We start from the raw sequence: 23,057 nt of genomic DNA on the forward strand, positions 1-23,057 counted from the left end.
CGCGAGAGAGAGAGAGCGAGCACGGGCGCGAGAGAGAGAGAGCACGGGCGCGCGAGAGAGTGAGCGAGCACGGGCGCGAGAGAGAGAGAGCGAGCACGGGCGCGAGAGAGAGAGAGCGAGCACGGGCGCGAGAGAGAGCGCAAGCACGGGCGCGAGAGAGAGAGAGCGAGCACGGGCGCGAGAGAGAGAGAGCGAGCACGGGCGCGAGAGAGAGAGAGCGAGCACGGGCGCGAGAGAGAGAGAGCGAGCACGGGCGCGAGAGAGAGAGAGCGAGCACGGGCGCGAGAGAGAGAGAGCGAGCACGGGCGCGAGAGAGAGAGAGCGAGCACGGGCGCGAGAGAGAGCGCGAGCACGGGCGCGAGAGAGAGAGAGCGAGCACGGGCGCGCGAGAGAGAGAGAGCGAGCACGGGCGCGAGAGAGAGAGAGCGCGAGCACGGGCGCGAGAGAGAGCGAGCGAGCACGGGCGCGAGAGAGAGAGAGCGAGCACGGGCGCGAGAGAGAGAGAGCGCGAGCACGGGCGCGAGAGAGAGAGCGCGAGCACGGGCGCGAGAGAGAGAGAGCGAGCACGGGCGCGAGAGAGAGAGAGCGCGAGCACGGGCGCGAGAGAGAGAGCGCGAGCACGGGCGCGAGAGAGAGCGAGCACGGGCGCGAGAGAGAGCGAGCACGGGCGCGAGAGAGAGCGAGCACGGGCGCGAGAGAGAGCGAGCGAGCACGGGCGCGAGAGAGAGCGAGCCACGAAAAGTATGTTCCCAAAAGCCAAATCCAAGAATGAAAGGCAGGAATAAAAATCCTGCGAAAAACTAGCAGAGTATTTATTTGCTGAGATAATAAGAGCTGTAACCATGGTGACAAAGTGATTTCTCATAAGGAAAGGTGATTGGTGTAAAGGTGAGCAGGTTCTTTAGTGGACCAGAGTCAGGGTGATTATATCCAAATCCTTTCTCCCCCACTGTGAATTTTGACCGTACTTTGGTGACGGTGAGCTGATTTTGAATTACTGGGAGACTTGGATTCTCCTCAAGCCCTGTTAAATATTTAACAGCTTCTTCACCAATACAGGGGGGCTGTGCCAGTTCTTGGGTAAACTAACTCCAGTGTTAACAGTGAGCGCTGCTCAGTGGTGTGGGGTGAGTTGAGGTCACTCTGTAGCCACAAGTGCCAGGAACATCTTGCACAAATTCAGCCAAACTGGTTCATTACAAAATGCCATTGCATCCTGGCACTGTGTGCAGGGACTCTTCCAGAACAGCACCAATCACACCCCCATCACTGACCCTCCAGAATTCCAACTTCACCCCCCAACTTCACCGGCACCTCAACACCTTCTCACTGACTCTCCAACCTCCGCTCACTGACCCCACCATCACTGACCCTCTACAATGTACTAGCCAACCCCCCCCTCACTGATCCCCCAACACCTTCTCACTGACCCCCCATCACTGATACTCAAGAACATCCTCCCCCCCGACCCTCCCCAATCTGAACCCCCTGTCACTGACCTCCCAATCCCGTCACTGACCCTGCCCAATGCATCCCCGTCACTGACCCTGCCCAATACACCCACCCCCATTGATCCTTCGCAACGTGACCTCTCCCTCACTGACCCTCCCCCAATGTGCCCCCTTCACTGACCTCCCAATCCCCTCACCAATGTGGCCCCCTTCACTGACCCTCCCCAATGTGGCCCCCTTCACTGACCCTCCCCAATGTGGCCCCCCTCACTGACCCTCCCCAATGTGGCCCCCTTCACTGACCCTCCCCAATGTGGCCCCCTTCACTGACCCTCCCCAATGTGGCCCCCTTCACTGACCCTCCCCAATGTGGCCCCCCTCACTGACCCTCCCCAATGTGGCCCCCTTCACTGACCCTCCCCAATGTGGCCCCCTTCACTGACCCTCCCCAATGTGGCCCCCTTCACTGACCCTCCCCAATGTGCTCCTCCCTCACTGACCCTCCCCAATGTGGCCTCCTTCACTGACCCACCCCAATGTGGCCCCCTTCACTGACCCACCCCAATGTGGCCCCCTTCACTGACCCACCCCAATGTGGCCCCCCTCACTGACCCACCCCAATGTGGCCCCCTTCACTGACCCACCCCAATGTGGCCCCCCCCCTCACTGACCCTCCCCAATGTGGCCCCCCCCCTCACTGACCCTCCCCAATGTGCCCCCCCCCCCTCACTGACCCACCCCAATGTGGCCCCCCCCTCACTGACCCTCCCCATGTGGCCCCCTTCACTGACCCACCCCAATGTGGCCCCCCCCCCTCACTGACGCTCCCCAATGTGGCCCCCTTCACTGACCCTCCCCAATGTGGCCCCCCCCTCACTGACCCTCCCCAATGTGGCCCCCCCCCCTCACTGACCCACCCCAATGTGGCCCCCCCCTCACTGACCCTCCCCAATGTGGCCCCCCCCTCACTGACCCTCCCCAATGTGGCCCCCTTCACTGACCCTCCCCAATGTGCCCCCCCCCCCCTCACTGACCCACCCCAATGTGGCCCCCCCCCCTCACTGACCCTCCCCATGTGGCCCCCTTCACTGACCCTCCCCAATGTGGCCCCCCCCCTCACTGACCCTCCCCAATGTGGCCCCCCCCCCCTCACTGACCCACCCCAATGTGGCCCCCCCCTCACTGACCCTCCCCAATGTGGCCCCCCCCTCACTGACCCTCCCCAATGTGGCCCCCTTCACTGACCCACCCCAATGTGGCCCCCTTCACTGACCCACCCCAATGTGGCCCCCTTCACTGACCCACCCCAATGTGGCCCCCCCCCTCACTGACCCTCCCCAATGTGGCCCCCCTCACTGACGCTCCCCAATGTGGCCCCCTTCACTGACCCACCCCAATGTGGCCCCCTTCACTGACCCACCCCAATGTGGCCCCCCCCTCACTGACCCTCCCCAATGTGGCCCCCTTCACTGACCCACCCCAATGTGGCCCCCTTCACTGACCCACCCCAATGTGGCCCCCCCCCTCACTGACGCTCCCCAATGTGGCCCCCTTCACTGACCCTCCCCAATGTGCCCCCCCCCCTCACTGACCCTCCCCAATGTGGCCCCCCCCTCACTGACCCTCCCCAATGTGGCCCCCTTCACTGACCCACCCCAATGTGGCCCCCTTCACTGACCCACCCCAATGTGGCCCCCTTCACTGACCCACCCCAATGTGGCCCCCTTCACTGACCCTCCCCAATGTGGCCCCCCCCCTCACTGACCCTCCCCAATGTGGCCCCCCTCACTGACGCTCCCCAATGTGGCCCCCTTCACTGACCCACCCCAATGTGGCCCCCTTCACTGACCCACCCCAATGTGGCCCCCTTCACTGACCCACCCCAATGTGGCCCCCCCCTCACTGACCCTCCCCAATGTGGCCCCCTTCACTGACCCACCCCAATGTGGCCCCCTTCACTGACCCACCCCAATGTGGCCCCCTTCACTGACCCACCCCAATGTGGCCCCCTTCACTGACCCACCCCAATGTGGCCCCCCCCCTCACTGACCCTCCCCAATGTGGCCCCCCTCACTGACGCTCCCCAATGTGGCCCCCTTCACTGACCCACCCCAATGTGGCCCCCTTCACTGACCCACCCCAATGTGGCCCCCCCCTCACTGACCCTCCCCAATGTGGCCCCCTTCACTGACCCACCCCAATGTGGCCCCCTTCACTGACCCACCCCAATGTGGCCCCCCCCCTCACTGACGCTCCCCAATGTGGCCCCCTTCACTGACCCTCCCCAATGTGCCCCCCCCCCTCACTGACCCTCCCCAATGTGGCCCCCCCCTCACTGACCCTCCCCAATGTGGCCCCCTTCACTGACCCACCCCAATGTGGCCCCCTTCACTGACCCACCCCAATGTGGCCCCCTTCACTGACCCACCCCAATGTGGCCCCCTTCACTGACCCTCCCCAATGTGGCCCCCCCCCTCACTGACCCTCCCCAATGTGGCCCCCCTCACTGACGCTCCCCAATGTGGCCCCCTTCACTGACCCACCCCAATGTGGCCCCCTTCACTGACCCACCCCAATGTGGCCCCCTTCACTGACCCACCCCAATGTGGCCCCCCCCTCACTGACCCTCCCCAATGTGGCCCCCTTCACTGACCCACCCCAATGTGGCCCCCTTCACTGACCCACCCCAATGTGGCCCCCTTCACTGACCCACCCCAATGTGGCCCCCCCCCTCACTGACGCTCCCCAATGTGGCCCCCTTCACTGACCCTCCCCAATGTGCCCCCCCCCCTCACTGACCCTCCCCAATGTGGCCCCCCCCCCTCACTGACCCACCCCAATGTGGCCCCCCCCTCACTGACCCTCCCCAATGTGGCCCCCTTCACTGACCCACCCCAATGTGGCCCCCTTCACTGACCCACCCCAATGTGGCCCCCTTCACTGACCCTCCCCAATGTGGCCCCCCCCCTCACTGACCCTCCCCAATGTGCTCCTCCCTCACTGACCCACCCCAATGTGGCCCCCCTCACTGACCCTCCCCAATGTGGCCCCCTTCACTGACCCTCCCCAATGTGGCCCCCCTTCACTGACCCACCCCAATGTGGCCCCCTTCACTGACCCTCCCCAATGTGGCCCCCTTCACTGACCCTCCCCAATGTGGCCCCCTTCACTGACCCACCCCAATGTGGCCCCCTTCACTGACCCACCCCAATGTGCCCCCCCCCCCCCTTCACTGACCCACCCCAATGTGGCCCCCCCCCCTTCACTGACCCACCCCAATGTGGCCCCCTTCACTGACCCACCCCAATGTGGCCCCCCCCCCCTCACTGACCCACCCCAATGTGGCCCCCTTCACTGACCCTCCCCAATGTGGCCCCCCCCCCCTCACTGACCCACCCCAATGTGCTCCTCCCTCACTGACCCTCCCCAATGTGGCCCCCTTCACTGACCCTCCCCAATGTGCTCCTCCCTCACTGACCCTCCCCACCTCACTGACCCTCCCCTCCCTACCCTATGGACCTTTCTGTCCGGGTCCAGTCGCTCTGCTGCTGTTGTGACCCAATAAGGATATTTCCTTCTCGAGTCTAATGCTATGGGACTGGGATTGGAAACCGATCGCTCGCTGGCGAGGCGAATCCCCCTGTCAAATTCTGGGTGAGCAGGGGAGCAATGGGTGAAGTCTGAAGGGATTGCTGTTCAATGGTAACTTGTATTTGACCGAACCTGCTGTGGAGGGATGGCGTGATTCTGCAGTCCGCAGAACCGATTTCCCTTGACGGTTCTTTAGCCAGCTCAGGGGAGAGAGACAGGATGAATGAGCAAACAGAGTGGGAGAGGAGGTACGGATTTGCCCCTCTCCCCCAGGGTTGAGGGTCTAAGTTGATTCTAGCGCAAGAAAAAGTGCCCAAGTTTGATTCTCTTTGTTTGCCCTGAGCTCACATCAGGCAAGACAGGGGTATGGGGTACGCCCTCCTGCAGAGCCAACCCAAACTTAAAACCACAGCGTGTCAAGGACACAAAGTTTGATTTTAGATTATGTTGGTAGAGAGGGGAGGTGGAGCCCCACCGTGTTAAGCGTCTCGAAAAAGAACACTCAGCAGAGACTTGACTTGAAGATAAGTCAACTCAAGTTTTGGAGTAGGACCATTGCAGAGGACAAGGTATATCCCACAGGCCCCAATCAGAGAACGGTGGACACCGGAACACAGAGCAGCACGGTGGCACAGTGGTTAGCACGGCTGCCTCACAGCGCCAGGGATCCGGGTTCAATTCCGGCCTCGGGTCACTCTCTGGGCAGAGTTTGCACATTCTCCCCGCGTCTGTATGGGTTTCTTCCGGGTGCTCCGGTTTCCTCCCACAGTCCAAAAGGTGTGCAGGCTTGGTGAATCGGCCGTGCTAAGTTGCCGTTTAGTGTCAGGGGGATTAGTGGGGTAAAGACGTGAGTTACGGGGACAGGGCCTGGGTGGATTGTTGTCGGTGTAGACTCGATGGGTCACACTGGAGGGATTCTAAGAATGGAATTTTTAATCTTCACCCTCACACTCAAGAATTGAAGAGGGTTAAGAGGATTCGAGGCAGCGGTTTGGTGCTCAGGATTGTGCCGTTTCGACAATTCATAGTTATTAAGAGAGTGAAAGGGCAAAAAAAAACAGCTGAAACGCTTGGTCAGCTTTGGCAACCAACAGAGTGTACAACTGCAGCATGGAAAAGCCGGAAGGGATAAGGTAAATGAGGTTTAGATATTTTTCCTTAATTCAGTCCTGGGCTTCGCTGGCTGGGCCAGCATTTATCGCCCATCCCCAATTGCCCTCGGAGGGCATTTCAGAGTCAGCCACATTGCTGTGGCTCTGGAGTCACGAGTAGGCCAGGCCAGGCAAGGACAGCAGATTTCCTTTCTAAAAAAAGGACATTAGTGAAGCAGATGGGCTTTTCTGACAATTGACAATGGTTTCATGGTCATCAGTGGACTCTTAATTCCAGATACTTTTTTTTAATTATTGAGTTCAAATTCCACCGCCTGCTGTGGCGGGATTCGAACCCGGGTCCCCAGAGCATTAGCTGAGTTTCTGGACTAATAGTCTCTCAATCAAGTAGATAGGGTTGTTAAGAAGGCATACGGTGTCTTGGCGTTTATTGGTAGGGGGATTGAATTTAGGAGTCGCAGCGTCATGTTGCAACTGTACACAACTCTGGTGCGGCCGCACTTGGAGTACTGTGTGCAGTTCTGGTCCCCACATTACAGGAAGGATGTGGAGGCTTTGGAGAGGGTGCAGAGGAGGTTTACCAGGATGTTGCCTGGTATGGAGGGGAGGTCCTATGAGGAGAGACTGAGGGATTTGGGGTTGTTTTCGCTGGAAAGAAGGCGGCTAAGAGGGGATCTTATTGAAACATATAAGATGATTAGAGGTTTAGATAGGGTGGACAGTGATAGCCTTTTTCCTCGGATGGAGAAAGCTAGCACGAGGGGGCATGGCTTTAAATTAAGGGGGGGTAGTTATAGGACGGATGTCAGGGGTTGGTTCTTTACCCAGAGGGTGGTGAGGGATTGGAATGCCCTGCCTGCTGCGGTTGTAAATGCGCCTAGTTTGGGGGCGTTTAAGAGATCCGTGGATAGGTTTATGGACGAAAAGGGATTGGTTTAGGTTAGTGGGTCAGTGTTTTTTTTTAAACTGGTCGGCGCAACATCGTGGGCCGAAGGGCCTGTTCTGCGCTGTAATGTTCTATGTTCAATAAGACCACCAGGTCATCACCTCCCCTTTTGTGGGTGCCTATTTTCAGCATGGAGCCTTAACGGCAGCTCTCTCCCCACCCCTCCACCCCCCCCGGACCCTAGGGAATTAATTATTAAACCCATTTCCGTTCTGATCTGGTCCACTATCAACGGAGAGCCAGCCAGCCAGCCAGCAAGCAAGCAAGCAGATCACCCCGAAAACTAACCCCTCCACACCCACCCAAGCAAGGCGAGGCTTTTCTCTCAGACCAACTCGAGACTGAAATATACCTCGGACGGCCTTCTAAAGCTTCCTAACGGCGTGACGTCTGCCCCGCCTTCCCCGACTGATGCGGACCCCCTGGCTTCCAGCGACTTGTTGCGGACGGTGTCGTACGTTGCGTTGGCCGGTCTGGGCTCCCCCCGCCTGGCCGACAGGCTCCCCTGCGTGACGGTGTGCCGGGTCGCCAGGACAGATGGCCGGCTGCACGGCTCAGCGCCCGGCAAACCCGCCTCGGCCTGGGAGGTCGGTGGCCTCGCCCCCCCGGGCTGCTGACAGCTTCCCTCCAACCCCACCCTCTCCTGGCCCGCCCCTCGGGTCTGGGGCTGGCGGTCGCTGGTTCGCCTGGTTAAATCCTCCGGCTGCCGGGCAGTGCCCCCGGGCCGCGCCCGCCCGCTGCCTCCGCGGTGCCGGCCCTGCCCGTTCATCAGCAGCTGGGCCAGGTCCAGCCTGGCGCCGAATTCCTGCATCTGGAGCTGCTGCATCCTGACCTCGCCCTCCAGGGCGCCCTTCTCCGCCCGGGCCGCCGACAGCTGGGCCCGGAGCTCCCCCAGGGTCCGGGCGGCTGCCTGGTGGGCGGCCGTCAGCTCGCCCAGCGCCTCCTGCAGCCCGCCGGCCCGGAGCTCCCGCTCCCGAGCTTCCCTCGCTCTCTCCGCCAGCTGCTCCTGAGCCACCCTCAGCTGCCCGCTCAGGCAGTCCACCCGCAGCCTCTGAGCGTCGCCTCTCTGCTCCGCCGCCTCCCTCTCCGTCTTCAGGGAAAGGAGCTCAGACCTCAAGCTGACCGCGAGGGCGTCCGCCCTTTGCCTCGCCGACTTCAGGTCCTCAACCTCCCGGCTCAGCGCAGCGGCCGTCTGCTCGCGACGGACTAACTCGTCCTCCAGCTTCCCGACCGCACTCTGGTGGACAAGCTCCCAATCCGCCTTGGTTGCCAGGCTCTCCTGCGCCGCCTTCAACGCCTCTCGCAGCGCGCGGCTTTCCCCCCTCAGCGCCTCCGTCCTCTCCTCGGCCGCTGCCTTCTCCGTCCGGAGGTGAGCGGACTCGACCCTCAGGCTCCTCGCGGTGTCGTCAGCGCGGGCGCGAGCCAGCGCCAGCTCGCTCACCTTCTCCTCCAGCTGCCCCACCCGGTGCCGGCTGGCGGCCAGCTCGCCCTCCAGCTCCCGGGCCCTCCGCTCCCGGTCGTCCTCTCCCCGGCTCCTCCGCCCCTCCAGCCTCTCCCTCAAGCCGGCCGCCTCCTCCTCCAAGCTCCGGACGCGGGCCCGGGCGCCGGCGCGCTCCCGGGAAAGGGCCTGGGCGTCCAGCCGGAAATCCTGGCCCCTGGCCTGGCTGTCCTTCAGCTCGCGCTCCAGGAGCGCCAGCTTCCGCCGGAATTCCTCCTCTTTCCCACGCGCCTGCCTCAGCTCCGCCTGGGAGCTGTCCAGCTCGAGGCGGAGGCCACGCAAGTCTTCCCGGCGGGCAGAAGCTTGGCGCTCTGCTGCGACCAGGTTCTTCTCCAGGGACCTGGTCTGAGACAGCAAGCTCTGCAAGTCCCCGTACGTTCGCGCATTGGCCAGCTGGAGCTCGCTGACCGACCTCCTCAGGACCTCGGCCTCGCCTGCCGGGCCACCCTCCTCGGCCATCCTCGCCCCCACCTCACAGTGAATCATCCTGACGTATTCGTACATCCGGTCCACGAGGTGCTTTATCCTCGCCACCTGGTCTACAGTTTCTGGGTGACAGTCGCTCCGTCCAGCGTGCTCAGAGCTTCCACTCAGATCCTCCAGTCCGAGAAGGTGCCCCCCTGACTGCCGCCTCCCGGGGTGGTCGTCACCGACCCCTGCTGCCGGCACGGGAAACTCGGACCTGGACATCACCAGCTTCAAGCCTTCCACTTCCTGCTCCAACCTGGCTTTCGCCCGGGACGTCTCCTCCAACCTCGCCTTGTACCGGCTCAGCTCCAGGTCCGGGTTGCTCCCGTCACCGACCGCCTGGCGCAGCCCCCTCTCTCTCTCGAGCTCTGACCTCAAGTGGGCCACCGTCCGTTCGAGCCCCAGCTTCTCCTCAATCTCCAGCCGCAGTTCCGCCTTCAGGTCCTCCAGCTGCTGCAGCAAGGTCCGGTTCTCGGTCACGAGGGTGGTCAGGCTCTGCTGCGGACGCGGGCCACCCACGTCGGTCGAGGGTCCCCTTTTCCTCTACAAACAAAATCAAGGCGCTCGGTGAGATGCCAGTGGGCTGGACGGAGCCGTTTAGAATTTTGTGAATGGCTCATTCGCATTTTGAGAAAACCCTACGTACCTCCAGCGAGCTGGCAAAATCCAGAGGAACTGCCATTGAAGTGAAGCCATGTCCCATCACCGTTTGCAAACAAGCCTCAGGTGCAAAAGAGTTTTGTTACTGTTAAATACGGCAAGATGACCCTCCACCGGGTAAAGCAGCAGCACAAGGATAGTTGGGACACTTTGGGAAAAGCAGGAGAAGGAAAGAATGCATTCAAGCAATAATGTATGTGCGGTAGACCCTACATATAAATGGGGTACAATACAGGTGAGTGATCCTGATTTTTATTCACTCCTGGGATGTGAGCGTCACTGGCTTATCCAGTGTAAATTACCCACACCCAGAAAAGCCCTTGAGAAAGTCTTGGTGAAGTACCTTCCTGAACTATTGCAGTCCGCCTACTGTACGTACACCCACAGTGCTGTTAGAGAGCGAGCGTTTCAGGATTTTGACCCAGCGACAATGAAGGAATGCTGATACACGTGTCTTTCTCTTCGACATACATGATCTGAACGGGACGTGTAAAATAGTTTATGTCTCTTATAGGAAGAGGTTTACAAGCAACACTTACCTGAATCAGTCACTGCTTCTAATCGGGGTGTGAGGAACAGGCAGGAGAGTTAGGGGGACATGAACAACCCAGAAAAGTACCATCAGCCCCGTAACTCTTAACCTGTTGACAGCTACTCTGAATGAATGGAGATCTCTCCTTCATCCTTACCAAGCTGAAAGACTTTCTGCTCATTCTGACCATGACAAAAAATACATTCTAACACAAATCTCACGATCATACATATCTAACACTTGAACTTGTAAAATCCATTCACTGTGGATTTAGCACATCTTGACACCAATGTTACAATGGGTGACATCTCTGTACGGTTGGGTGATCAGACTCATACGTTGCTCTGTGCAACGTGGGCAAGTGAAGATGCAAGCCGCAGGCACTGGGAACACACGCAGCCCACACAGTGTCCGGCGGTCACTGAAGGACAAGATACGAAAAGTGGCCCCGTCCATTTCAGGCAGGCAACCGAAATTAAATATTACCTGCGCTCCTCGGGAGTTCCCAGTTCAGCCGTCCTTCACGGATGAACATCCGGTGTAGTCTCCGCAGGCCCGTGCATTAGGCCGTTCTGCCCACGAAGTTCTGGTCGCTTTACGGGCAACCAGCAACCTTTAACCTGTCTCTGACCCCAGCGCACGACGTGCTCTGCACGGGGAGGGCCACCAACTATAACGTTAGCTAACTTTGCTTTAATCGATCGGATCCTGGTCACGCGGTACCTCGATGAGCTAAAAAAAAAAACACATCCTGTACCCCACTTACCACACTGACGGAAGGGATTAATCGCAATAATGAAATCTGTCTTAAAAACGTTACCTTGCATTCACCTGAGTCTGCAACGATAGAACATAGATCAAACGGATTTCAGTAACCGACACAAAAGCAAATTACTGCGGACGCTGGAATCCGAAACCCAAAGAGAAAATGCTGGAAAATCCCAGCAGGTCTGGCAGCATCTGTCGAGAGAGAAAAGAGCTGACGTTTTGAGTCCAGGTGACCCTTTATCAAAGCTCTTCTCTCTCCTTACAGACACTGCCAGGCCCGCTGAGATTTTCCAGCGTTTTCTCTTTCAGTCACAGTAACAGACGTGTACCTTCTCAGCTCGTCTTGGGAAACGTCCGCTTGGAACGCCGGTTCCGGACGCACGTCCCGTGCCACACCTCTCTCCAACCGTCTGCCATTCCAACAGTCCCGGCACTCTGACCAGCTCCTTTTGGGCGTTCCCGTCCACCTCCGGACTCGATTCCGTCGGCGCTCCCTGATTTCTGGGATAGTTTGTTTGGAATCCAATGGTGCCCTCCCCCTGATCCATCCCACCAGGAGCTCCTGGCGTCCTTGGGCTTTGCCGATTCCAGACAGGGTGAGTTGGGTCCGTCGGTGCGGGCTGCAGTCGTTGCTGCAGGTACTCCACCAGATTGCCGTTGGTTTGGTCGGATTGAGTTGGCCTGTCACTGTCAACCTCCATCGTCTTGGCACCAGCATTCCTCCCTGGCTGTCCGGCCAAGCCATTTGCACGGGTGGCCACAGATGGGGTAACCTTGGTGTCACCAATCTTTGCCATGACACTGTCGGCACTTTTCTCCTTTGCACTCCGGAGATTCTGACCTTGCTGGATGCACTGCAACATCACACGTCTTTCCTGTACGTCCATGGCGCAATCCCAATGGGAAGGCTTGGATTTCAGGAAGTCTTCTTCAGTTAGATCGCTCCCTGCTAACTCCACACTAAACTCAGACCCCTGAACAGCCTGCTGCTTACCTTCACGGCAAACTGACTGACCGTTAGGAGCTACTTCAACGCGCCAACTGGGGTCGCTGGACTTTGCTCTCCCGCTCTCATCATTCACGGGTTCTTCAATCTTCAACCTGCCTTCAGCACTTTCTCCCAACTCTCCCTCCTCTTCGTCATCGGATTCAAGCGGCTTCTCGGCAATCTCCAACTCACGGCAACTCGCTGATGCAAATCCCTCAGGTCTAACCTCCGTCAGACGTGGCTCTTGAGGCTTGGCGATGGAACGGTTTTCCTTCACTTGTTCTGGAATCTTCTTCCACGTGCCGCCATTAACGTGGGCGATCTCGTCACCCCTCTCCCCCGATTTTTCAGCATGGCCCTCGTAAGTATTAATCCGTTTGAACGTGCTGACGGTATCCAGTGGAATGGGTCGCTCGACATACTCTTCTGCTAACTCATTGCTGGGAGATGGTTCTACATCCACAGGGTTGGAGAAGGTGTCAGTTTGATCAGTGACTTGGAGCATCTCACGCTTGTTCTGGGCGTCCGGCATCATGGACCCTTTGCCATCTGTTGTGGTTGCGCCTCCTCTCAAGGAAGTTTGGTGAATGCAATCTATTTGCGTCTCCCCCCTGGCCAATTTTTCAACCCCGCTCTGCTTTCTCCTGCCTGCTCCCTGCCTGGAACTTGGTTCGGACACTGACGGGTCAGGCTTTCCCAGGCTTGTGGGTCTGTCGACAGGCGGCGAGTGAAATTCCAATTCCCCTGGGCTGGCCGGTGAACGCTTCCCCTCGAGAGTTGGCCTCTTGTTGACCGGCGGCTCCTCCGTACGGCCCGGGCGTCTCCCGTCGTGCCGGGCCACTCTGCCGGGCTTCGCTTCAAGATTGCCGGACTGCCGTTCTCTCAGGGCACGCGGCCTCCCAGGGGGCACAGCGCGGGCCTCCTCCCCCACAGCGGGCTCGTCTCTTTCCAGCCCGCCAACCAAGGCTTTTAAGCCGATGGCTTCCCCTCCCAGAATCCCCGAGCTTTCCTCCTGCCTTCCCTCCAGCAACGTGGGGCCAAAGTCCAGCAGGCGGCTGTCAGCATCGGCAGCGGAGTGGTCAGCGGACTGCCACTCAGTCGGCTCCTCTTGACTCTTGCATTTGCTTTGTGGTGAGGCAGCTTGCCGGGCAGGAGCGCCGCCTTCGGTTTTACGCCTCGGCTGTCCCATCAGGCTCGCCTCCTGGTCTTCTAACCGAGGGCTACGCTCTGGAACGGGGCTCGGCCAGGGGTGACGATCCGAGGTGTCCCCGGGGCTGCCTGGGGTTCCAGGGCTGAGCTGCCCCACCTCTGCGCTGCCCGATCCGCGGGCACCTGGGCAGGGCGCGTCCGTTCCTTCACCGGCTGCTTTGCTGACTACTTCAGTACGGTGGCAGGCTGGCGGCATCAGACCTCCAGTCTCCTCTGCTTCTCCCTGAGCAGGGAACGCACGGTCCAGGAATCTCACCGGAGGAACAAGTGTTCCGATCCTTACTTCCCCTGCGCCGTATCTGGCTCTCTTCCCTGCGTCCTCGTGCACCACCTCGTGGGCAAAGCCTGCATTTTGGAGTGGAACCCTCCCCTTCTCTGCTTCCCGTTTGGACGCACTCTCTCCCCCCCGACTGTCTGACCCCCTCTCGTGGGGGAAATCTTTCCCCAGGATCGTCTCCTGCCTCGTGGTTTGGTTTTCATCTTTTTCTGTGGCTTCCCTGCTCGAGCACCGGGCATCCTCTCCCTCTCTCTGGATCCGCGGAGACGCTGCACCAACTTCCGGGTTGGCACCCACTCTGTCACCCACAGCGGCTTCAATCCAGCCTCCTGAACGGGGAGGTTCGTCGGCAAGCTTCACCAGGGTGTCCTTCCCATCTCGGGCTGAGCTCTAAGCACAAGCGTACAGGCGGGTGTCAATATTACACTCTCTACAGCCAGCGGAGGTGTTGATCGTTGGATAGGCAATCAGTTTGGAGAAGTGGCAGACAGAGAGAGAGTGAGAGATTAACCACCATCCGGCCAGCTCACGGAGGTTCACTGACTGATTTCAAGGGGAATTTCATTGATGGTTTCAAAGCATCAAAAAGGAAATCGATTGTCCGATCGCGGAAGAGAAAACTAATCTACTGCACCACAAAGAGGGGTCACTGAACCTTCACTGCCAACCTGGGGCTAACTCAGTTCAGCAGAAGCAAAATCCACAATCAATTGTTTTAGGGTTTGACAATTACTGGCAGACGACTGTCTGCTACTAATTGTTGAAATGTTATCCCAACAAATTGGCAGTGATGGAGGTGAAGAGGGAAAGAAATCACGGTGTAAATCAAAGTGGAAATGATTACAAGTGAAGCCACGTTGATTGGATTCGTTCAAATCTGCAATTTGATTTTAGAAACCAGAACCCACATTTCTGAAAAAAAAAGGTCAGAACAGTTGTGTTCTCACATGTATGCACAGGGTTCACGCACACACACACATGCACATGTGCGGGCACACCCAATACACACCCACGGCACACGTACATACTGACCCCACACACACACACCCCTGCATACACACACTTTGCATGCATGCACACATAAATATACAATACGCACACACACACACACACGAGTCTTTCACGCACGCGCACACACCGTAGGCTCACACACACTGCACGCTTGCACACAAGGCTGTGTTTAAGTCCTTTAGTTGAGTGATGTGTTTGCCTCACCCCTCCCTGTTTAAGATGCTGTCTCTTGGCAGCAGGTTCCATTTTTGAGATCGCACCAACTCAAGTACGTCCACCTTTTTGCAAATGCTAAACGTGTAGATGAAATCGGTCTCAATATTTAATGTGAGTGCAACCAGAGACAGAGAAAGTTTGCATCACAGATACAGGGGGGGAGGCAGCAGAAGCTGACAGCAACCTTTCCCATTACTGCTCATCTTGTTAAAAATTAAAATGATACATTGCAGAGCATCAGACTCCGAGTCTTTTACAGACTGGCCAAATGTAAGGGCTTGCGAACTTTGAATGAAATGTTACAAACACTTGGGTTGTGCACAATGATTTTTGTACAACTGGCCAGTTCTAGCCCTGCACCAATTAAAAACTGACTCATTTCCAAGACCCAGCAGTAATCACAGCTAAATGCTGTCCCACAGCAGCTCGGGGGGGGGGGGTTCAGGTTGCACCAGCTCTCGTTGCGATACGATTAGGGACCCCGAGCAAAGCGCCCCGCTTCCATTTAACAGCAGACACCACTTGAAGCACCATCACCGATACTTGATGCAAGGGGGAAGGCGGTTAACACCATGGGTGACAGCAGGTGGCAGCAGTGCACCAGTAATAGAACATTCTGTACACAGATCACATCGCAAGTCACTAACACCGTTAACTCACCCCTCTGCACAGCCCCCAAATAAATCCCCTCGCCCCTCCCCATTACCATGTCTAATCCTTTCTGGAATATTTCCAATCCATCAATTTACATGGCACTGCATCCCATACACTGCGTGCCAAGAACGCCAACCCTACAATTTTATTTATCATAGAATCCCTGCAGTGCAGGAGGAGGCCAATCGGCCCAGCAAGCCTTCACCAACCAGAATCCCACCCAGGCTCTATCCCTTTCAGCCCCACATATTTACCCTGCTAGCCCCCCTGACACTGAAGGGCAACTGAGCATGGCCAATGCACCTAATCCGTCACATCTTTCGGACTGTGGGAGGAAACCGGAGCAAACCCACGCAGACACGGGGAGAATGTGCAAACTCCACACAGTGACCCAAGGCCGGGAATCGAACCCGGGTCCCTGGCTCCGTGAGACAACTGCGCCACCCCCATCTGAAGCTGTGTCCCCTAGTGTAGGAATAATACTCTGGATTTACATAGTACAACCATAACTCAGTGCCCTCTCATCATCTTTGTATAGAACATCACTGGAGGGTCCTACCCATTATTTATCTCTCACTTCATACCATTAGAACATATTATCTGATTTGATGCTGTATATGGGATCGTTCTGTGCCCCCACCCACCCATTGGGACATCCTGAACCAGTGGGAGATGCTACAGCAATGTAACTATTCTGTTCCTTTTATTCACTTCCCCGCTTAGGCTGGACAGGTCACACCCCTTGCGATGCCGGTCACACTTACTCCAATTCTACTTACTCACTCCTCTCCCCAGTTCTCATCGCAGGGCTATACCACACGGGGTATGGACTGATCCACTCTTAACGCCATCTCCCACGTCTTCAGTTCTTTCTTGAACTGTACCCAGTTTCTTCTTGAAATAAGATGATAAGAACTAGGAGCAGGAGTTGGCCATCTAGCCCTTCGAGCCTGCCCCGCCATTCAATAAGATCGTGGCTGATCTGAAGTGGATCAGTTCCCGCTTTCCCGCCTGCTCCCCATAACCCTTAATACCCTTGTCTATCAGAAATCTACCCACCCGTGACTTCAACGAGATAGCCTCTACGAGGCAGCCTCCACCACTTCAACGGGCAGAGAATTCCAGAGATTCACCACCCTCTGAGAAGACGTAGTCCCTCCTCAGCTCTGTTCTAAACTGCGCCCCCCCCCCACCCCCCCCTTCTTATGGCGAGGCCGTGCCCTCCCACAACGTTTTGGCGTCGGCTACTTTCTGTGGTGGTGAATTCCACACCTTCACCGCTCTCTGGAGGTGAAGAAATTTCTCCTCACCCCAGTCCTAAAAGGTTGACCCCTTATCCTCAAACTATGACCCCCTAGTTCTGGACTCCCCCCCCACCGGGAAGCATGTGGAAACCAGAGGACACTCGTGTGTCGCCGTTCTTACCCCTTCCTCCTCCGATCGCTTTAAAGCATCACTGGCAAACTTCACGTACTGAGTCATCAGGGTCACCAAGGCCGTGTACCGCGTGCGAAGGTCCATAAACTACAACACAGTCACAAAGAAAAGTGGGACCAAAGTTAACACGAGGCCCTGTGTTTTAACCTCCATCACACGCTCAAAGTCCTTTAGCTAGACACAGGTTTGGGTATTTGCAGCTGGCTAGGGATTTTGCAAATAAGACAGAACAAAGTATTCAAAAATGCAGCGCCGCCTTTCAAGGTGAAAGCAGAAAAAAAAAATCAAAGGCGGCATCCTCAGGGGAGTGCGACGAGGGGGACGTTTTCTATAATTCAGAGATCCAGCATATGTTGTGCGTGTCTCTCTCTGTGCAAGTGGGTATGCCAGCGTGTGCATCTGTATAAGTGTGTGCACGCATGGGTGTGTATGCACGCAAATATGTGTATGTGTGCACGTGTGACTGTGTGCACGAGTATGTCTGTGCAAATGTATGCACGCACGTGTCTGTTCAAACGCGTGTATGTGCGCGCGCGTGTGTGTCTGCGTGCATATGTGTCTGTGCCCATGTGCCGGCCAACACGTGTCTGTGCATGCACGCATGTGTGTCTGCGAGTGCCTGTGGGCGTCTGTATGCACGTGTGTGTGGCCGCAATGATTGCCTGAGAGTAAAACACTTGTCTGTGTGTTTATTCTTACTCGGACAGCGTTCAATAAATTTGTTCAAGGGATTTAACATTAACTCGGAACCCTTGTTTAGTAGCTCCTTATTGCTCACTGCATAAATAAATCAAATACACTGGGATTGGGAAAAAGCACACCCACTTCAAAAGGGAACTTAAAAACCTTTACTGTGACGAACTGAGGAGATTGGAGAATGGGGAGATCGTTCACTGGTCAGAAGGGAATGGTTAACTCTAAACTCTGTTTCTCTCTCCATAGATTCTGCCTGGCCAGCTGAGTAAATCCCACAATCTTTCTTTTGTTCTACTTAACCATTTGTGCCCTAAGGAGAGAAAATCCTAGAATCTGCATATCTAATAAGGTTCATAAGGTTAACATTCGCCACCTCTTGCACAATGGCATCTGAAGAGCTTTGCATCCTTCGCCGTTTGACCGGGGACTTCTGCTGCGAGTCGACCATGGCTTTGTAAGTCATCAGCTGGAGCTCATATTCCTGGGAGGGGGAAGGAGACATCGTTCGTTACGTTATTGACTCATTCAAGGCAGCGTCAACAAAACCCAGCCCTGACGTCCATCAGCATCACTGGCCGTCTCCACCATTGTGTCGGACTCTCTGTCCCTCCACCAACCATAATGCAAACTCGCCATTCAGTGGTCGTGCATTCTTGACATTCAACTGGTGTCAGCCAGGACTCGGCTGGCGGGCACTCTAACCTCGGAGTCAAGAGGCTCTGGGTTCAAGTCTCATGACGGAGATACGAGTACATGACCCAGGCTGGCGAGGTGCATTAAGTAGGGAAGGTTAGGAGTAGGAATCATCTACTCTGCTCCTTGGGCTCAATTCACAGATTAAATTGTGGCTGATCTATCCATCATTTCCATTCTTTCTCTAGTTCATTTCTGGGACCTGGGCATTGCTGGTGAGGCCAGCAATTGTTGTCCATCCCTTATTTGAATCACAGAATCCCTGCAGAAGGAGGCCATTCAGCCCATCCAGTCTGCACACCGACCACAATCCCACACAGGTCCCACCCCTTTACCCTAGCTAGTCCCCCTGACACTAGGGTCAATTTAGCATGGCCAATCAACCTAACCCACACATCTTTGGACTGTGGGAGGAAACCAGAGCACCCGGAAGAACCCACTCAAGACACGGGGAGAACGTGCAAACTCCGCGCAGACACTGACCGGAATTGAACCCGGGTCCCTGGCACCGTGAGACAGCAATGATAACCACTGTGCTGCCAGTTAGTGCCCTTGAGGTGGTGGTGAGCTGCCTTCTTGAACAAGTGCAGCCCGTATAGAGCAGGCACACCCACAGTGCTGCTGGGGGGGGTGGAATTCCAGGATTTTGACCTAGCCATAGTGCAGGAACGGCGATGATATTTTCAACTTGGGATTCATCAACCTTTACTATATACACCTTGATATTTTATTGACCCCCAGCATTCACCTCCGGTTCTTTGACACAATTACCGAAAATCTCTCGACCTCAAGTTGCCGAGCAATGCTCAACTGAAATCTGTTTCTTCTCAGTAAATCCGTCAAAGCCCTGCACATTTTAAATAAAATCTGCTTGGACTTGTATTTAAATTAACTCCAGTGGAATTTCCCACCTTACCTTTACAGCGGACGAATATTCGTCCGAGTATTTCTGACATTCGTCCATCCTGCCCTGTTTCATCTCCACCTGTGAAGCCAATACCTGCAATAAAAATCAGAGTGATTGAATTGAACTCACTGCACTTCTGCCCAATTTTCTTTTGGGGTTGCTTCAGACATGTTCGATGCTGACAGGCCTTTTGGCGCCTTTGTCCCTACATTTTGGCCACCCAACCTTTGCAATTGTAACACTTCCAAACTTGGTCAACTCGCACCATCATCATCATCATCATAAAATCTCTTGCAAGGCGCAGGTCACCACTGGTTGCAAGGAGGTAAAAGGCGTGCATACAAAATCCTAAGAGAGAAGTTAACTCACGGAGTGTGAAATACTGGATAAAAGCGAATTACTGCCGATGCTGGAATCTGAAGCCAAGGGAGAGAATGCTGGAAAATCTCAGCTTGGTATGGGCTCCTGCTCTGCCCAAGACCACAAGGAACTACAAAGAGTTGTGAATGTAGCCCAGTCCATCACGCAAACCAGCCTCCCATCCATTGACTCTGTCTACACTTCCTGCTGCCTTGGAAAAACAGCCAGCATAATTAAGGACTCCATGCACCCCCAGACAGACAATCTCTCTTCTACCTTCTTCCATCGGGAAAAGTCTGAGGTCACGTACCAACCGACTCAAGAACAGTTTCTTCCCTGCTGCTGTCTGAATTTTGAACAGACCTATCTCGCATTAGGTTGATCTTTCTCTACACTCTAGCTACCAACGTGACACTACATTCTACACTCTCTCCTTTCCTTCTCTACGAATGGTATGCTTTGTCTGGCTCACACACAAGAAACAATACTTCTCACTGTATCGCAGAACATGTGGTAATAATAAATCAAATCAAATCTTGTGCCACGACCTCCTGGTTAAATTTAACCTCTCCATTATCAGGGGAAGTAAATCCTGGCCTGTCAGTTTTGGGTATTTAGTGATTACAAACTGAATTGTGTTCACTGTGCTCTCTTAAGAGCAACAAGTGTCCATTAGCTCACATATTATTACTGTAACCCAGGCTGAATCATTAACACGCGAATTACCTTTTGTTGATGGAGCTCGTCAGCCAGGATGTCTTCCGGTTGACGTTCTTGCATTTTCTGCTGCATGGCTTCCATTTCTTGGATCCACTGATCCAGGTCTTTGTAACAGTCTTTGTACCAGTTCAGAGATATACTGATGCCCTCAAGCTCGTGTAGCCTGCAAGCAGAGAGGAAAGCTTTTGAACACTTGGCTACAGATTTGGCTTCTCCACTGTCACTGCCGCCCCGCGCTCTCTCTTACTCCTGTTGAGTAGCGATTGATCTTGGAACATAATGATAGCTTCCATATTTAATAGTGATTGTTCTTTGCTCCTTCTCAGTTGCCTCCCACCATTTCGTTATTTCCTCATCGTCAAATCTCTGCTAGTCCCACTGGACCTGGGAGGTTCACGAAATTCTCTCCCTCCACAGGGTGGCATGGTGGCACAGTGGTTAGCGCTGCTCTCAGCGCCAGGGGCCTGGGTTTGCTTCCCAGCTTAGGTCACTGTCTGTGTGGAGTCTGCACGTTCTTCCCGTGTTTGCCTGGGTTTCCTCCTAGTGCTCCAGTTTCCTCTCTCAGATGTGTAGATTAGATGGATTGGCCAAACTAAATTGCCCTTGGGTGTCAGGGGGACTAGCTATGGCAAATGCACGGGTTATGAAGATTTGGCCTGGGTGGGATTGTGGTTAGTGCAGACTAGGTGGGTTGAATGGCCTCGTTGTGCAATGTAGGATTCGATGATCCCAAATTCTCTCCTTCCACAGGGTGGCACAGTGGCTAGCAATGCTTCCTCACAGTGCCAGGGAACCGTCTTGGGTCACTGTCTGTGTGCACACATTCTCCCCACGTCTCGTTGGTTTCCTCCAGTTTCCCCCCACAGTCTGAAAGACGTGCTGGTTAGGTGCATTGGCCGTGCTAAATTCTCCCTCAGTGTACCCGAACAGGCGCCAGAGTGTGGCGACTAGGGGATTTTCACAGTAACTTCATTGCAGTGTTAATGCAAACCTACTTGTGACTAATAAATAAACCTTGAAGACTAAAGCTTCAGTTATTCCCTCTCCCTAATTTGAGTTTCCTCTGTGTCTGAGCATTGAGTTCAAGCCCTACTCCACAGCCATGAGTACATATTCATAGTTGACAGTCCCAGTACAGCACTGAGGGAGTGGTGGATTGTCAGAGATGCTGGGACATTTCTAATTTAATGTTTATTTATTTATTAGTTTCCTGGACGTCCTGACCAATATTTATACCTGAACTTACATCACAAAGCAAGAAGATTGCTCATTTGTCACATTGTGATCTGTGAGCTCACCATGCGCAGAATGGCTGCTGCAATTTCTCCATCGCCACAGTGTGTTCACTCAAAAGTACTTGATTGGGTGTAAACTGCTTTGACAGGTCTCGAGACCATGAAAGGCGCTATAGAAATGAAGGCCTTTCTTCCACCTCTAGTCACATTGATAGCTGCATATTGGTCTGTCTCATCACCAGCCCACAGCTATGACCTGACAGAATAGTAGCACTGTGACCCAATGCCCTGCAACATTTCTACATGAACTGAATTCTACTTAGAGCAGGGGCAGTTTCGTTCCTCTCTCAGTAATAGGTACATCGAGAATTCACTTGTTCCGGAGGAGATCGAGGCATAGATTACAAAAGCAGCGAGGTCGTGTTGAAGTTGCATAGGACTTTGGTGAGACCACAGCTGGAGCACTGGGTGCAGTTCGGGTCACCTCATTATAGGAAGGATGTGATTGTGCTGGTGGGGCGGGGTGCAGAGGAGATTCACCAGGATGCTGCCTGGGATGGAACATTTAAGTTATGAATAGCGGTTGCGTAGGCTTGAGTTGTATTCATTGGAGTAGAGAAGACTGAGGAGCAACCTGATCAAGATGTACAAGATTATGAGGGACGGAGTGGATAAGGAGCAGCTGTTCCCCTTAGTTGAAGGGAGACATAGGTTCAAAGTGAGAGGCAGGTTTGGGGGGATCTGAGGTGTAAAACCTACCATGGCTGTAGTCAAACAGGAGCACCAGTGTTTCCTGGATGTCCTAACCAATATTGATACCTTTTCACCCAGAGGGTGGTGATGGTCTGGAACGCGCTGCCTGGGAGGGTGGTAGAGACAGGTTGCCTCTCATCCTTTACAAGTAACTGGATGAGCACTTGGCAAGTCATAACATTCAGGGCTATGGGCCAAGTGCTGGTAAAATGGGATAATGTGCGAGTTTAGATGGACTCGATGGGCCGAAGGGCCTCTTCTGCACCCTATGATTCTATTCTTCCATAAGACGCAGTGAGAAACGATACAGACCTGTTGTCAATTTGGGAACGGATGTTCTCCCATCTCTCAGCCAACTGAACGGCCTTTTCCTTGTGCCAGTCCATGTCCATGTCCCGCTCATTGTGTGCCCTCAGCATGCGTTCACTGACAGCCTTCCCTTTCTGAAGTTCATCTTCTAGTGAATGGAAGACAACCCGCCTCTCATCAACTTCCGTTCGCCATTGCTGTTGAGGGAAAAAAAGTGCTAGGAGGGTGAAGTGGATCAGAGGACTGAATTCTCTGGGGCAGAAAGAGGGATCTGAGGGAGGCTGATACAGTTTTGAGGAAAACGTAGAGAACGTGTTGGAATTGTACCGAACTTTGGTGGGGCCACGGCTGGAGCACTGTGGGCAGTTCTGGTCGCCACATTACAGGAAGGATGTGATTGCACTGCAGGGGGTGCCGAGGAGATTGACCAGGACGCTGCCTGGGATGGAACATTTAAGTTATGCAGGGAGGTTGTGAGGGAAGTCAAAACAGGGGTCATTGACGCAACATAAATAAATCCAATAGGAAATTCAGGAGAAAGCTCTGCACCCTTTTGAAAATTATCT

General features: G+C 55.1%; 1 protein-coding gene across 4 annotated transcripts in view; it reads right to left on the reverse strand.

Annotated features, from left to right (window-relative positions):
• The window catches only part of dst (dystonin), a 614,201-nt gene that overhangs the window by 283,954 nt on the left and 307,190 nt on the right, over positions 1–23,057 (reverse strand). For all 4 annotated transcript variants that reach the window (XM_080191940.1, XM_080191941.1, XM_080191942.1 and 1 more), the window contains 5 exons: positions 22,495–22,688; positions 20,201–20,357; positions 19,124–19,207; positions 17,888–17,995; positions 16,807–16,905 (listed from right to left, as the gene is read on the reverse strand). In XM_080191940.1, the coding sequence (XP_080048066.1) occupies positions 16,807–16,905; positions 17,888–17,995; positions 19,124–19,207; positions 20,201–20,357; positions 22,495–22,688 (642 nt within the window). The remainder of the gene's footprint in view (positions 1–16,806; positions 16,906–17,887; positions 17,996–19,123; positions 19,208–20,200; positions 20,358–22,494; positions 22,689–23,057) is intronic.

The sequence above is a fragment of the Carcharhinus amblyrhynchos genome, chromosome 7 (assembly GCF_965287045.1).
Source record: "Carcharhinus amblyrhynchos chromosome 7, sCarAmb.v2.hapA, whole genome shotgun sequence".
Taxonomy (NCBI): Eukaryota; Metazoa; Chordata; class Chondrichthyes; order Carcharhiniformes; family Carcharhinidae; genus Carcharhinus; species Carcharhinus amblyrhynchos.